The sequence below is a fragment of the Papilio xuthus genome, unplaced genomic scaffold, assembly GCF_000836235.2.
Source record: "Papilio xuthus unplaced genomic scaffold, Pxut_1.1 DF828142.1, whole genome shotgun sequence".
Taxonomy (NCBI): domain Eukaryota; kingdom Metazoa; phylum Arthropoda; class Insecta; order Lepidoptera; family Papilionidae; genus Papilio; species Papilio xuthus.
This window is the reverse complement of record NW_013530507.1, coordinates 4,870,692-4,882,667: the sequence shown is the minus strand read 5'-3', so window position 1 is coordinate 4,882,667 and position 11,976 is coordinate 4,870,692. Positions and strand designations below refer to the sequence as shown.

Below are 11,976 nucleotides of genomic sequence, written 5' to 3'. Positions count from 1 at the left end.
AATTAGTAGAATAGAATAGAATCATTTTATTAACATCAATCTAAATAAATACCATAAACAACAACATTTGCATAAATGTGGCAATTTTCAAAGTTGTGTGCGGCAAATCCGTCTCTTTGGTGGTCCCAAAGGAAGGAGTGAAACACGTGAACGCTCTGCTGCCGCTTTTGACCTATTGTCACCGACACTATTATCCTGTACCTGAGGATTATTTTAAGTAATGAAATGCAAACTTTTTAGTAATAATTAAATAAATAATTATACAAAGAGCTTTCAGATATAGAAAGAATTAAAAAAATTGTAAGGTAATCTTAAGATTATCCGAGAACAATAAACACGTTCCAGATCTATGGGAAACAGTAACTTTTCTGTGTTTATGTTAAAAGCTACATCTTACTAATATTACAAATAAAAATGTTTAGATGGATGGATGTTAATTTGATGGTATCTCCAGAACAGCTAACCGGGTTTCAATGAAATTTGTCATACACATAGAACATAGTTTGGAATAACACATAGACTGCAAATTATGTTTCGTTAATAAAGCGTCATGGACGACCGCTAGTGCTAAATGCAACCATACCTATCGTACGCTTGCTCCTTTATCGCTGTTCTAATGTTTTCAGCGAGACTGTTGCACAAATCAGGAACTACTTTTTCGTTGTATTCGACTTCTTGTAATTCGGAGTCAATGTATTGTTGAAGTATTTTCCTAACATCTTCAGGGTTAAAACTTTTTCTTGGTTCTAGTTGGTAAGTCGGCTGATAAATCCGAATCTGTTTCGAAAGGGACTTCTTTTCAGACATTGTTTTTCATTTAATAGAAAAATAACACTTTTCCACAATGGCGTAAGATTTTAAGTCGATCTGTGGCTAATATTGTATACTTTATTTTTGGAATAAGCAGATTTAATAACAAACTTATTTCGAAATTTCATATAAGAGAAGCTTTGTCTAATCGATATAGATTTAGTTGCCGGGTTATAGTGACCAGTAAGCAACGAGAAGGAACTAAAGCCATCGTACAGAGAGGTGAGTGGCGGAGGAATGTAAGAAATAAAAGTATAATAAAATGCAAGTGGTTTTGAATAACTGATGAAAAATACGTATGCGTACACGTATTTTGGAAAATTTCAGTCCCATTTTTTTTCCTACAGCAGTTAGGGGTAGACCATTTTTAAATGTTCGAGCGTGAATTTAACTTTCATCCTTTTTTTAGGTTGATATATCAGCGCAAAGAGTATATAAAATATATCAGCATAATAATTGCCCTAGGATATTTGGATTTTGGATATTTTCCGAGGACTTAGTAGATAAAAAATCCTAATCAAGCGTGGTTATGTTGTTTCTGTAAAGCTCAAGTTAAACAATAATTGACAACAGAATAATTTTACTTTGTACCGCTGATCGCACCTTTCTTGCTGCCCTAGCACATCACACCAAACTTTCTGTCGTTTGTTTTTCTGTAAAAAAAAGAAATAAGATACTTGCCAATTTCTGCTTGCTAAGATGGCGACCCAGTATAATATCGCGCAACCTTAAAGATGTTCTCTTAGATTCTTTTGACATTTTTATAGCTTCTGACAAAATGTTGCATCAATGTAACTTACTAGATTTAAACAAAAGATAATGAAATCATATAAAAATCCCATCAACGGAAAAGCTGTGATTGTTATTTTGGTTTAGCTTAAAGGTCTCTTAACCAGGTCAAATAATGAAAAAAAAAACTTTTAAACTCATCAAATAAACTGACATGTGCCACTGATAATCACTGTCATTGTCAGATAAATAGTTTCAAATATTCTAACAAAAAGAAAACCCAGTTTATAGTACGAAAAAAAAATATATTTGCATCTCTAACACCAACAACAACATACAATGCAATGAAATGCACGTAGAGGTTTGGCACTATAAATACGTATTAAGTTTATCAAAAACATTGAAAGATTGGTGTTGGGTATATTGTGTTATAGTTAGATTACTGTTATCTTTTGAGCGGCATTCACTATGAATAAGGTGTTTTTCAATAATTATGTGATATTTTTCTAGTGTTGAATTGAAATTCGTATAATTGCATAGTATATCGTACAATAATAGTTTATTCAAGCTTTCCTGTTATTTTTATATTACAGATGATAACCGATTACTATAAAATAAATCGCAGTAAAGTAGTTCAAAATATGGACGGTACTCCACAAAAAAGATATAATTTAAGTTTAAAGTCAACGACGCCAAATAAAATGGTGAAAACCGATCAAACTGTAGATGTTATTGATTTGTGCAGTGATGAAGAGACAGATACTAACACGGATAATACCAACAGTGCTATTAAATCTTCTCCAATGTGTTTACGGTTCGATGATTCAGATACTACCAATAGTACTATTTTATATACTCCAAAAACTCCAACTAATAGTTACGAGAGCACTCCAAAGAAAATTAATAGTCCTGGAACATCAAAAAAGTTCTTTTCTCCAACCAAAAATCGTCTGGTAAATACACCACAAAAGGCAAAAAAGAACTTGCATAACATGTTTAACTCCAGCGATGGGGCTCTTGATGAATCATTTCCCGATGAATTTAAAAGTTATGATGATAAAAGTAAGTCATATTTATATATTTAAATCAAAATCTTATTCTTTTTATTATTTTATTTATCAACTTTGTTTTTTAACATATAATTTTTATACAGCCATGTTTCTATTGAAGATTATTCACAATTATCTTTATGATGAGCCTCTGAGGAAACTGTTACCTGAATCTGTACACAATCTACTGAGTAAGACTTTGGAAGTAGTGAAGCCGGGCATGCGTTTGATATGTAGATTATTCTGGCGCAAAAGATGCTGGTATAGAAGAGAGGATGCTAAAAAGATTGCTGGTGGAGACAACAATATTGATGATCCTCATTTTGAGTTTATGATCAATTCTTTAGTAGAGCAAGGCTTCATCAAGTATTCTGCAAATGATGGTAAGATTTTACTGTAATTTATCTATATTCTATACACATTAACAAATTTAGAGTGTCAGTATGTAATATAGAGAAAAAAAACATATTTGGTACACATGATGTACAGTCAGCGTCATATAGATCGTCACAGACAAGATATGCAAATATATAGGCACATCAAAAGTAATCAATTATATCGGTACAACAAAAGTCCTCAAAATAATAGATACATTCACCCTGCTCAAATACATCGGTACATACACAGCGTCAAATATATGAGTACATGCAAGATGCTCATAAATATCGTAGCAGCCACAGCGTCATAAGTAACGAAGCAGTCAAGGTGCGCAAAAATATCGGTACATTTGACAAAATTGAACTCTATCTCTATATACTTGTGATACAATTTGGAATAAACTCCTTCTGTTACATTCATTTGACACTTTGTATTAACATTATAGGTTGTCCGGAAAGTTCGTTCTGATTTTCGATATAAAGCTTACAATAGACTGCAGCTGAAGTGGATTCATTTTCGGATTTCCACCATTATCAAACGTCACAAAAATTTCTATATTGTGAATAATTTCATTTCATTGGTTGAGATAAAAACTAATTTTTAAAATTTTAGCCAAAAATAAAAGACGTTTTAGGTATAGAGTCGTACCAATATAATTTAAAACCATTTCCAAAAATTTAAGAGGACAGGGTTTCAATTTTCCTTATAAAGCGGCACGAACTTACTGGGCAACCCAATATTTTTCTTCTCCTGTCATAACGCTTAAATATATTATAAAAGTTTGTCACGCCGAATATGACAGATACGTAATAACTAATATCAAATTTTGCCTTGTCACAATATATACTAGTTTGGCGCAGTATTCTAGTATGTTTGCCGTAATATGTAAGTTTACCGGTTCGAATCTCAGGCTACTTTTTTTTCATTTTATCAATCACGTGGTTATTTTTTCATAACCAGTAAAAATTTGGTAATGTAAAATTTTGCTCGACAATTTTTTTTTATAATTTTCGCTGTCGGGTAGAAAGAAATTTAAATAAAGTTAACAACAATTAAGTCAGACCATCGTGGTTGAAGTGAGTGGGCGGAGCGTGGATTGTCTTTGCGGGTTTTAAGAATGGTACGCGCGGAAACTATACGTACAAGTGTTATCTACATATGTGTGCGCGCCCACGCACACTGGAATGTTTATTGCAATCGACCAAAAATTTGATGTAGTTTGGATATTGACATTCAGATTTTTTTTCTTTGTTTCTTAAATATAATCAGTATCAGTAAAAGGTAAAAGTAAAAGTGTTATTTTTACCGGTACAAGTTTAACAAACATGAGTAATAAACAAATTACATGTCAATAGCATCACTTTATCTCCTTCATTTTTGTTTGAAATAGAAAAGTACTTTAGCGTTCAAACTCATTAGTCCAAGGCAATATCAAAAAGTACCTAATATCAAAAAAAAAATAGTTGCTTGGGATTTGAATCGCCGAACTTACGTACCAACGGCGGCGAACGGTAAGGCCACGAGACCAAACTAGCATATATGATGACAAACTTAAATTTGATGTTGGTTTTATCTACGTAATATCTGTCATCCGCGTCGAACACTTTTAGTAAATTTTGAAAAATGGTTTGATGCAAAGTGTCAAATGAATGTAACAGAAGTAGTTTATTCCAAATTGTATCACAAGTATATAGAGATAGAGTTCAATTTTGTCAAATGTACCGATATTTTTGAGCACCTTGACTGCTTCGTTACTTATGACGCTGTGGATGCTACGATATTTATGAGCATCTTGCATGTACTCATATATTTGACGCTGTGTATGTACCGATGTTTTTGAGCAGGGTGAATGTATCTATTATTTTGAGGACTTTTGTTGTACCGATATAATTGATTACTTTTGATGTACCTATATATTTGCATATCTTGTCTGTGACGATCTATATGACGCTGACTGTACTTGAGGTACTGAATGTGATAATTTGTCTGTCCGTGTCTGTCTACAAGGCTGTGTTTATTCCAACTTTTGTCTGGAATGGCTGGACCAACTTTGATGGGAAAGTACATTATTTTACTTTATATTACAGACAAATATTATTTTTTAAATCTGTGCTGACAAAGTGGCTTGGACTTCTAGTTTTTAATAATTTCCTAAGTACTTCTAAATTAGTATAACTTGTGGCCTTTGAAGAAGTGAGCATACTTCTTGATTAAAGTCAATTCATACAAATCTTCTGATGTTGCAGATGTGCAATAGCTTTAGTAATCCCTTAACACTATCAATATAAGTAGTTTGTATATCATATAGAAAATATGAATGTTATGACTAATAACTGTGAACATTGCTTATCTATACTAACATTATAAAGCGGAAGAGTTTGTTTGTTTAAATGCACTAATCACAGGAAATACTCATAAGGTGGCAAACGAGCGAGCGGCCACCTGAAATCGAAATAGCGAAGTGTCCGTTGCCCATAGACATACGCAGTTGCATATGCGTTGCCTGCCTTTCATCGACGGAGGAGAGGATGCACAGAATGAAAATATATTCCCTTTCCATGCATCCTCTCATCCGGAAAGTCCACTTCCACTTCCACTTCCAATCCTTTCCTTATGAGAAAAAGGTGGGAAGGGAAAGAGGACTAAATTAGGCCTCCGGGACGCACACTCATCAGACGAAACGCGGAATTGCTTCCACTTCACGCCTGTCTTCTGTCTGGTCGTGGTATTTCACCGGGCGAGCCGGGCCAATTCGTGCGAAGATGTTAAAGCGGGCTCTACCACTGTTAAATCGTCCGATTTGAAAAATTCTTTTTTTGTTGGCAAGGCCATTTATGGAGGAAGGCTTTAGGCGATATAACATTAAGCTGCGACCAATAGTTTTTTTTAATTCTGCGGAGTCGTGGGCGACAGCTAGTCTTATCTATATATAATTGTTTTTTTTCCTGGTATACATATGTTGTATTTATTGATGTCATAATGTTTCTATCTATTAAATAAAGTGATTTATCAATTAATGATTATCAGAGATAACGGAAAGGATAATGCGCAAGAATTACTAAGTGCTCTATAGTAATTGGCTTTATTTCTATGAGACATATGAAAAAAATTAAAGTAAAACTATAGGTAATAAAATAAAGAATTTCATTATGTTGTTTATGAGATGCTTACAATATATTACTTCTTACTAATATTAAACATACGAATGTTGGGATGGATGGATATATGGATGTTTGTTAGGAGGTATCTCCAGAATGTCTACATGGACCTAAATTAAATTTGGCATAAAAGTAGAACATAGTATGAACCCATAGGCTACTTATTAAGTTATTTTTTAATTCCGCCCAGATGGAGTACTAATGTTTCATTTAATAATGTTAATATTTGTTTACAGTAAATTGCATGACATTTGATGATTATGTTGAAGTATTGAAACTTAATGAATTAAAAGATGTATGCAAAGATTTGAATATTAAAGTGAAGACTAAACAAGAGGCAATAACGTCTTTAAAGAACTTTATTTCCCGCACTGTCAATATAAGCAATTATTTCAAAGGTGAAAAGAGTAGTAATGCAAATAGAGGAATGGAAAAGTAAGTATAACAGTGCCAAAATGATTCTGTTCACTGGTTTCATAATTAAAAAGACAAAGGTAATATGTGGCCGGTATGCCACATATTTGGCAGAATGTTTAATTCTGCTCTCAAAACCTGGACCTATAGATATAAAAAAAAAACTAAGAATATATATTTCTGAATAGTTTTTATTATTTAAAATATTTTTTCCTGCAGATTGAGACTCAAAGCTGGTAAATGCTATAGACTGAGTGAAAGCGCTGATGTGACATTTACAAAGTTATATTACCTTATGTATTTTGGAATTGACTACAGTATAATAAGAGAAAGTAAATTGGAATTAATACTTCTTAATAGCAAAGTGAAAAAGGAAATTTATCCAATAAATGATGATATTACGTTAGACAATGCAAGTGTGGTTTTTAATACGAGTGATGAATTTGAAAGGTAAAACAATACTTTGTTCACTATTTTTTTTTTAATCATTTTCATAAATGGAGCGAAAACTTTGTATCTTTTTAAGGAATTCGAACAAGATTCGAGTTAACGAGAAGTGCTGCAAACTTTTTTAAATTAAGCATAAATATCTTTGTTTATGAATTAATGTCGAATTTTGAAAAATGGGCAACTATAAGCTTCTATTCTTGTTATATATCAAGTTTTATTGCTATAAAAACTTCGCAGGCACTTTAAATTTTTATGAAAGTTAAAAGTAAATTTTTTGTATACATTTCAGTTACATGAACGCATATAAAATTTCTCAAAAATGGCATATAGCGAATACTACTGATGAAAAAATTGTCATCAGCTCTATGGTTTATAGTTTGTACAAGAATCTTAGTGAAGAAGAATGGAATTAGTAAGTGACATTACTACTTTACTAGCTGTCGTCCCCGACTTCATCCAAGAATTAAAAAAACTGAATAGTCTATGCTATTTAGGACTATAATCTATCTCTGTTATATTTCATCATGATCTGTTCAGCTATTCTTGATTTATGTGTTAACAAATATACATATATCCATCCAAATTTTCGTATTCAAAATATGAGTAAAAATTTTTAAACACTATTATCCATGTAAAATGTACCATTTTACTTCTTACTACTATTATAAATGCGAATATTTAGATGGATGGATGTTTGATTTAATGAATCTAAAAACGGCTGAACAGATTTTGATGATATTTGTCATACATATAGGACATAGTCTGGAAGAACACATAAACTATAATACTAATTCAGTTTTTTTTAATTCCGCGCGGACGGAATCGCGTGAAACAGCTAGTGATTCATAAAATGATTAATTACAGTTACAAATCATTGCCTTCATGGTTGCGAAAGTACACACCGGGACACATATACATCAAGTTATTAGAAAAAAGTGTACCGGAGTTGAAAAAGATGAAAGAAAAGAAATATATTAAACAGGCACTGAAAATTCTGACCACGTTGATACAACAGTCTGCCTTTAGACAACATAAAAAGTCTCTGTGGTACGCTGAAAAGGCACTTATTTTGGAAAAACATGAAAACTCTTATGAGAAGGTACTGTTTTATATTTTCGTTTGAATGACAATATATGTGAATATTTATACAGGGATTTTGGTCTCAGAAACTAACAATTAGAAATGTGATGCGTTATTCATGTTCTACTTCAACAGATTTTTTTTTTAAATAATAAAAATATTTATACTTTTAATCTTTATATATATAATTCTTCTGTGAGTGTGTATGTCACTGAACTTCTCTCAAACGACTGGACCGATTTTGATGAAATTTTTTGTGTGTGTTCAAGGGGATATGGGAATGTTTTAGATTCACAATTGTCATCAAATATTAACTTCATATTAATTTATTCAAATTAAAGACGTGTAGACCGGACAACGTCTGTCGGGTCCGCTAGTTTTATATATATATATATTTATTTTGTTTTCAATTCAATATCTGCAGTTATCTAAATTACTGTTATTTTTCATAGTAAATTTTAGTATAGATGCAATTGGTCAAGTTTTTTGTATTAATGTATATTTCAATGCACATTATATGTTAAGAAACTATCTTTAACTTTAGGTAATAGATAAGAGAAGACGCTGTCTTCTGAAACACAGTTTCAACTAGTTCCGGAGACAAAACCACAAAATTTTGTGAAAAATGTTTTTTCTTTGCCAATTAAAGAATTTTTATTATTTTTTATTAATAAGTTACTTTATAACTTGCTTAAATTTCAGGCAGCAGAGGTTTTGTTAGAGGGACTTAAGTCTGATATAGAGGAGGATTGTAAATGTGAGATGCGACCACGAGCTTTTAAACTGGCAACATTGAAGTGTACAGAACTAAGTGATGAGTTGCGACAACAACTGCTACAATGTGCTCTACTCAACTCTGTCAAGGAGAATGATTTTGAAGCAAAACATATTTATAAACAACCAACAGAGTAAGTATTTTTAAATTCCTTATTAACACATTCAATGCCATCGACTCGCAATTTCACACTTGAAAATCGCAGTGCCATTTCACGTGTTAATATTGAAATTCAGTCCTAAATGCCTTTCTTTATTGTGTAAATGGATTGATTTAAGCATTTCTACACATTTTGTTCAGTTTCATTATTCAAGTTTTACAAATTTTTATCATGATATTCTCTGATTTCTTATATGTTAGGAAATATTGAAATTTAATGAGTACTAGCTGTCGCCCGCGATTCTGTCCGCACAGAATAAAAAAACATAATAACCTATGTGTTCTTCCAAATTATGTTCTCTATGTATGCCTAATTTCATCGAGATCCGTTCAGCCGTTCTGGAGATACCTTCAAACCATCATCCATCCATCTAAATATGCAAATTTATAATATTAGTAAGTCAAGTAAGAAGTAAAATTAATGCTTTTTGTTTATTGTAAAATATCAGGACGTGTAACAACCGCGGCAAGATAAAGTTTGAAACGTTGACGTCGGACGGCAGCCGCATGTTCCTGGACGCGGAGGAATACTGCATTGAAGAGTATATAAATACTGGAGAATACACTCACGGTAAAAGTCCAATACTCAAAATTTCAATCTTCCAACAATCCAACATTTCAATCTTCCAACATTCCAACATTTCAATCTTCCAACATTCTAACCTTCCAACATTTCAATCTTTCAACATTCCAACATTTCAATCTTCCAACGTTCCAATCTTCCAACTTTCCAACATTCCAACATTTCCATCTTCCAACATTTCAATCTTCCAAAATTCCAATCTTCCAACATTCCAACCTTGGCACATACGAATATTCCAACATTCTCAAACATTTCTCTAGTTCTTTCCTTTCGAAGATTTACTGATTTTACTGAATCCCAGGATATATATGGATTAATTCTAGAATAATTGTTACATATTTGTCAGATGTCAACTCTCGTATATTTTGCAGGCGGCCATTGGGAGGGCAGGATTATATCGACGATATTCTTCGTGTTGTTCTGGGACATAATATACGTACGTCTGCCCGGCGTGCGCGGCGTGTTCCTGTCCCAGCTGCAGATGTTCCCGCAGGATCTGTTCACTGACAGCTTCTATGTGAACCGCAAGGCCCTCATCGACGACCGCCTCAGAGAGATCAGCAACGCGACAGAGAGTGAATTGTTGACCTGGATACAGGAGACTTGGGATGCACGCCCTGAAGGTAACAACTATTTGCTAACCCCTTTTTCGACAAATTTTAAACTTATTTTTACTTTTGCAACTAATTTAGTATTACTTAAGAATAACTTTTTTTATTTTCACTGAGTGTCTCAAGACAGTAATATTTTTTCTTTGTGCCCACTTGTAGCCTAAAAGATTGAAGTGATTGTGACGAATTAGGTGTCATTACATCCGTACCTGTGTGTCGTAGGGGTGCAGTCAGATTGTTTTTTTTAATTTTTCAATTAACAAATATTGTTTTAATTTTTTATTATCTATGTTGCAGGCGAACTGTCAGGCATAACGCGCAGTATCGGGGTGGAGCGTGTGAAGGCGGTGTGCCGGTGCCTGGGCGGCGCCGCCACCAGTGCTCTCTGCGCCCGCCTCGCCAAGGACTACCGCCGCACACACAGCGGCTTCCCAGACCTCACACTATGGAATCAAATCACCAAACAGGTACTACCAACATGTGACCAAACATCAAACATGTACCACCAACATGTGACCAAATATCAAACATGTACCACCAACATGTGACCAATCATCAAACATGTACCACCAACATGTGACCGATCATCAAACATGTACCACCAACATGTGACCGATCATCAAACATGTACCACCAACATGTGATCGATCATCAAACATGTACCACCAACATGTGACCAATCATCAAACATGTACCACCAACATGTAATATTTTTAACCAGATAAAGTTCGTGGAGGTGAAGACGGACTCTGACAAGCCGTCTGTGAAGCAGCTGCAGTGGCTGCGCTACTTGGTGGACGCGGGGCTGCGCGCGGAGTTCTGCTACGTGGGCACCAACACCACGCGCTGCAAGGCGCGAGCCGCACCGCAACACCTATAGCCTACTCACCTATACACTAGCGATAGAAAGAGACCGCCTTCACTTTGTGCCAATAACTTTTTATTATTAGATTATGACCTGTTTACATTATTCCAGTCTAAGATCCAGTGCTGGATTGCAACTGATATATATACAACACAGTGCATTCTGGCGTGCTATCATATTTTCGAGTTGTATTCCAGTGCTGGATTTAACAACTGGTTTGGACAATTTTCGATTTTAATAACGTTGCCGCCTTATAATGTTTTATCAATGTGCGTATTAGTCGGGTTGGACCATAAATTAAGATGTTGAAGATCTTTGTAACTGACTTCCAAAAGGAGGAAGTTATAAATTATATTCTATCATTACTATCGTTAAATTGAACAGGGTCATAATTTTTTTTTTCTATTTTCTATGACTCTTGTAGCAATAAACATGTCAAAACATGTTACTAGGAAATTAAGTTTCAACAGATTTGATGACTAAAGTACAATTATTAACAGTTATATTCTTAAGTTATACAGATTCGTTTACTAATTCTAGCTTGAATAAATATCTCACTAATATAGTTTTATTGCATAAATCTCTTAAAACTAAAAGCGTCAATAGCCTAATGGTTAAGGGTACGGATTTCCGATCACGAGGTCGGGGGATCGAATCCCGCCTGTCGATCGAGTTGGAATGGTTAAAGAAATATTAGTAAATTAAATTTACAAAAAATCTGCTAATATTTTAACAAAAAAAAAACTCTAATGTATTCTAGGCAGAACGCACGAATCTACTATTTTATATTGAAAAATAATCAGATCCTTTCAAAAATATTTTAAAGATATCATGTCTCCTCATTTCTAGTTAAGTACAATCACAAATTTACAAACATTAATCACTAGATATATATACGTTAAGTGAATGATTTTG

The 11,976-nt window shown here is 33.5% G+C and overlaps 2 protein-coding genes across 3 annotated transcripts; one reads left to right on the top strand and one right to left on the bottom strand.

Moving 5' to 3' along the window:
* Positions 1 to 35: 35 nt before the first annotated feature.
* On the bottom strand, positions 36 to 1,707 carry LOC106114405 (tctex1 domain-containing protein 2). Its single transcript, XM_013307598.1, has 3 exons — positions 1,492 to 1,707; positions 584 to 777; positions 36 to 201 (listed from the first exon to the last, which is right to left on the bottom strand). Exons 1-3 carry the CDS (start codon positions 1,567 to 1,569, stop codon positions 36 to 38), a joined length of 438 nt encoding a protein of 145 aa, XP_013163052.1. The 5' UTR covers positions 1,570 to 1,707.
* A 77-nt stretch (positions 1,708 to 1,784) lies between these two features.
* On the top strand, positions 1,785 to 11,669 carry LOC106114404 (fanconi-associated nuclease 1). 2 transcript variants are annotated; one of them, XM_013307596.1, is made up of 12 exons: positions 1,785 to 1,900; positions 2,133 to 2,601; positions 2,693 to 2,971; positions 6,361 to 6,559; positions 6,758 to 6,988; positions 7,278 to 7,400; positions 7,853 to 8,087; positions 8,771 to 8,976; positions 9,452 to 9,573; positions 9,957 to 10,208; positions 10,494 to 10,663; positions 10,918 to 11,669. In XM_013307596.1, the coding sequence occupies exons 1-12, from the start codon at positions 1,889 to 1,891 to the stop codon at positions 11,074 to 11,076; spliced, it is 2,457 nt and encodes an 818-aa protein (XP_013163050.1). In that variant the 5' UTR covers positions 1,785 to 1,888; the 3' UTR covers positions 11,077 to 11,669. The 2 variants fall into 2 exon arrangements, with proteins under 2 accessions (XP_013163050.1, XP_013163051.1); XM_013307597.1 differs by having other exon boundaries at positions 1,786 to 2,016.
* Positions 11,670 to 11,976: the final 307 nt, after the last annotated feature.

Excerpts from the sequence above, each read along its gene's own strand:
- LOC106114405 (XM_013307598.1), bottom strand. The coding sequence starts at position 1,569 with ATGTCAAAAGAATCTAAGAGAACATCTTTAAGGTTGCGCGATATTATA. Across the intron at positions 778-1,491 it reads ATCTTAGCAAGCAGAAATTG|ATTCGGATTTATCAGCCGAC; the intron begins GCAAGTATCTTA and ends CTTTCGAAACAG. Across the intron at positions 202-583 it reads AAGGAGCAAGCGTACGATAG|GTACAGGATAATAGTGTCGG; the intron begins GTATGGTTGCAT and ends AATAATCCTCAG.
- LOC106114404 (XM_013307596.1), top strand. Across the intron at positions 2,602-2,692 it reads TAAAAGTTATGATGATAAAA|CCATGTTTCTATTGAAGATT; the intron begins GTAAGTCATATT and ends ATTTTTATACAG. Across the intron at positions 2,972-6,360 it reads CAAGTATTCTGCAAATGATG|TAAATTGCATGACATTTGAT; the intron begins GTAAGATTTTAC and ends ATTTGTTTACAG.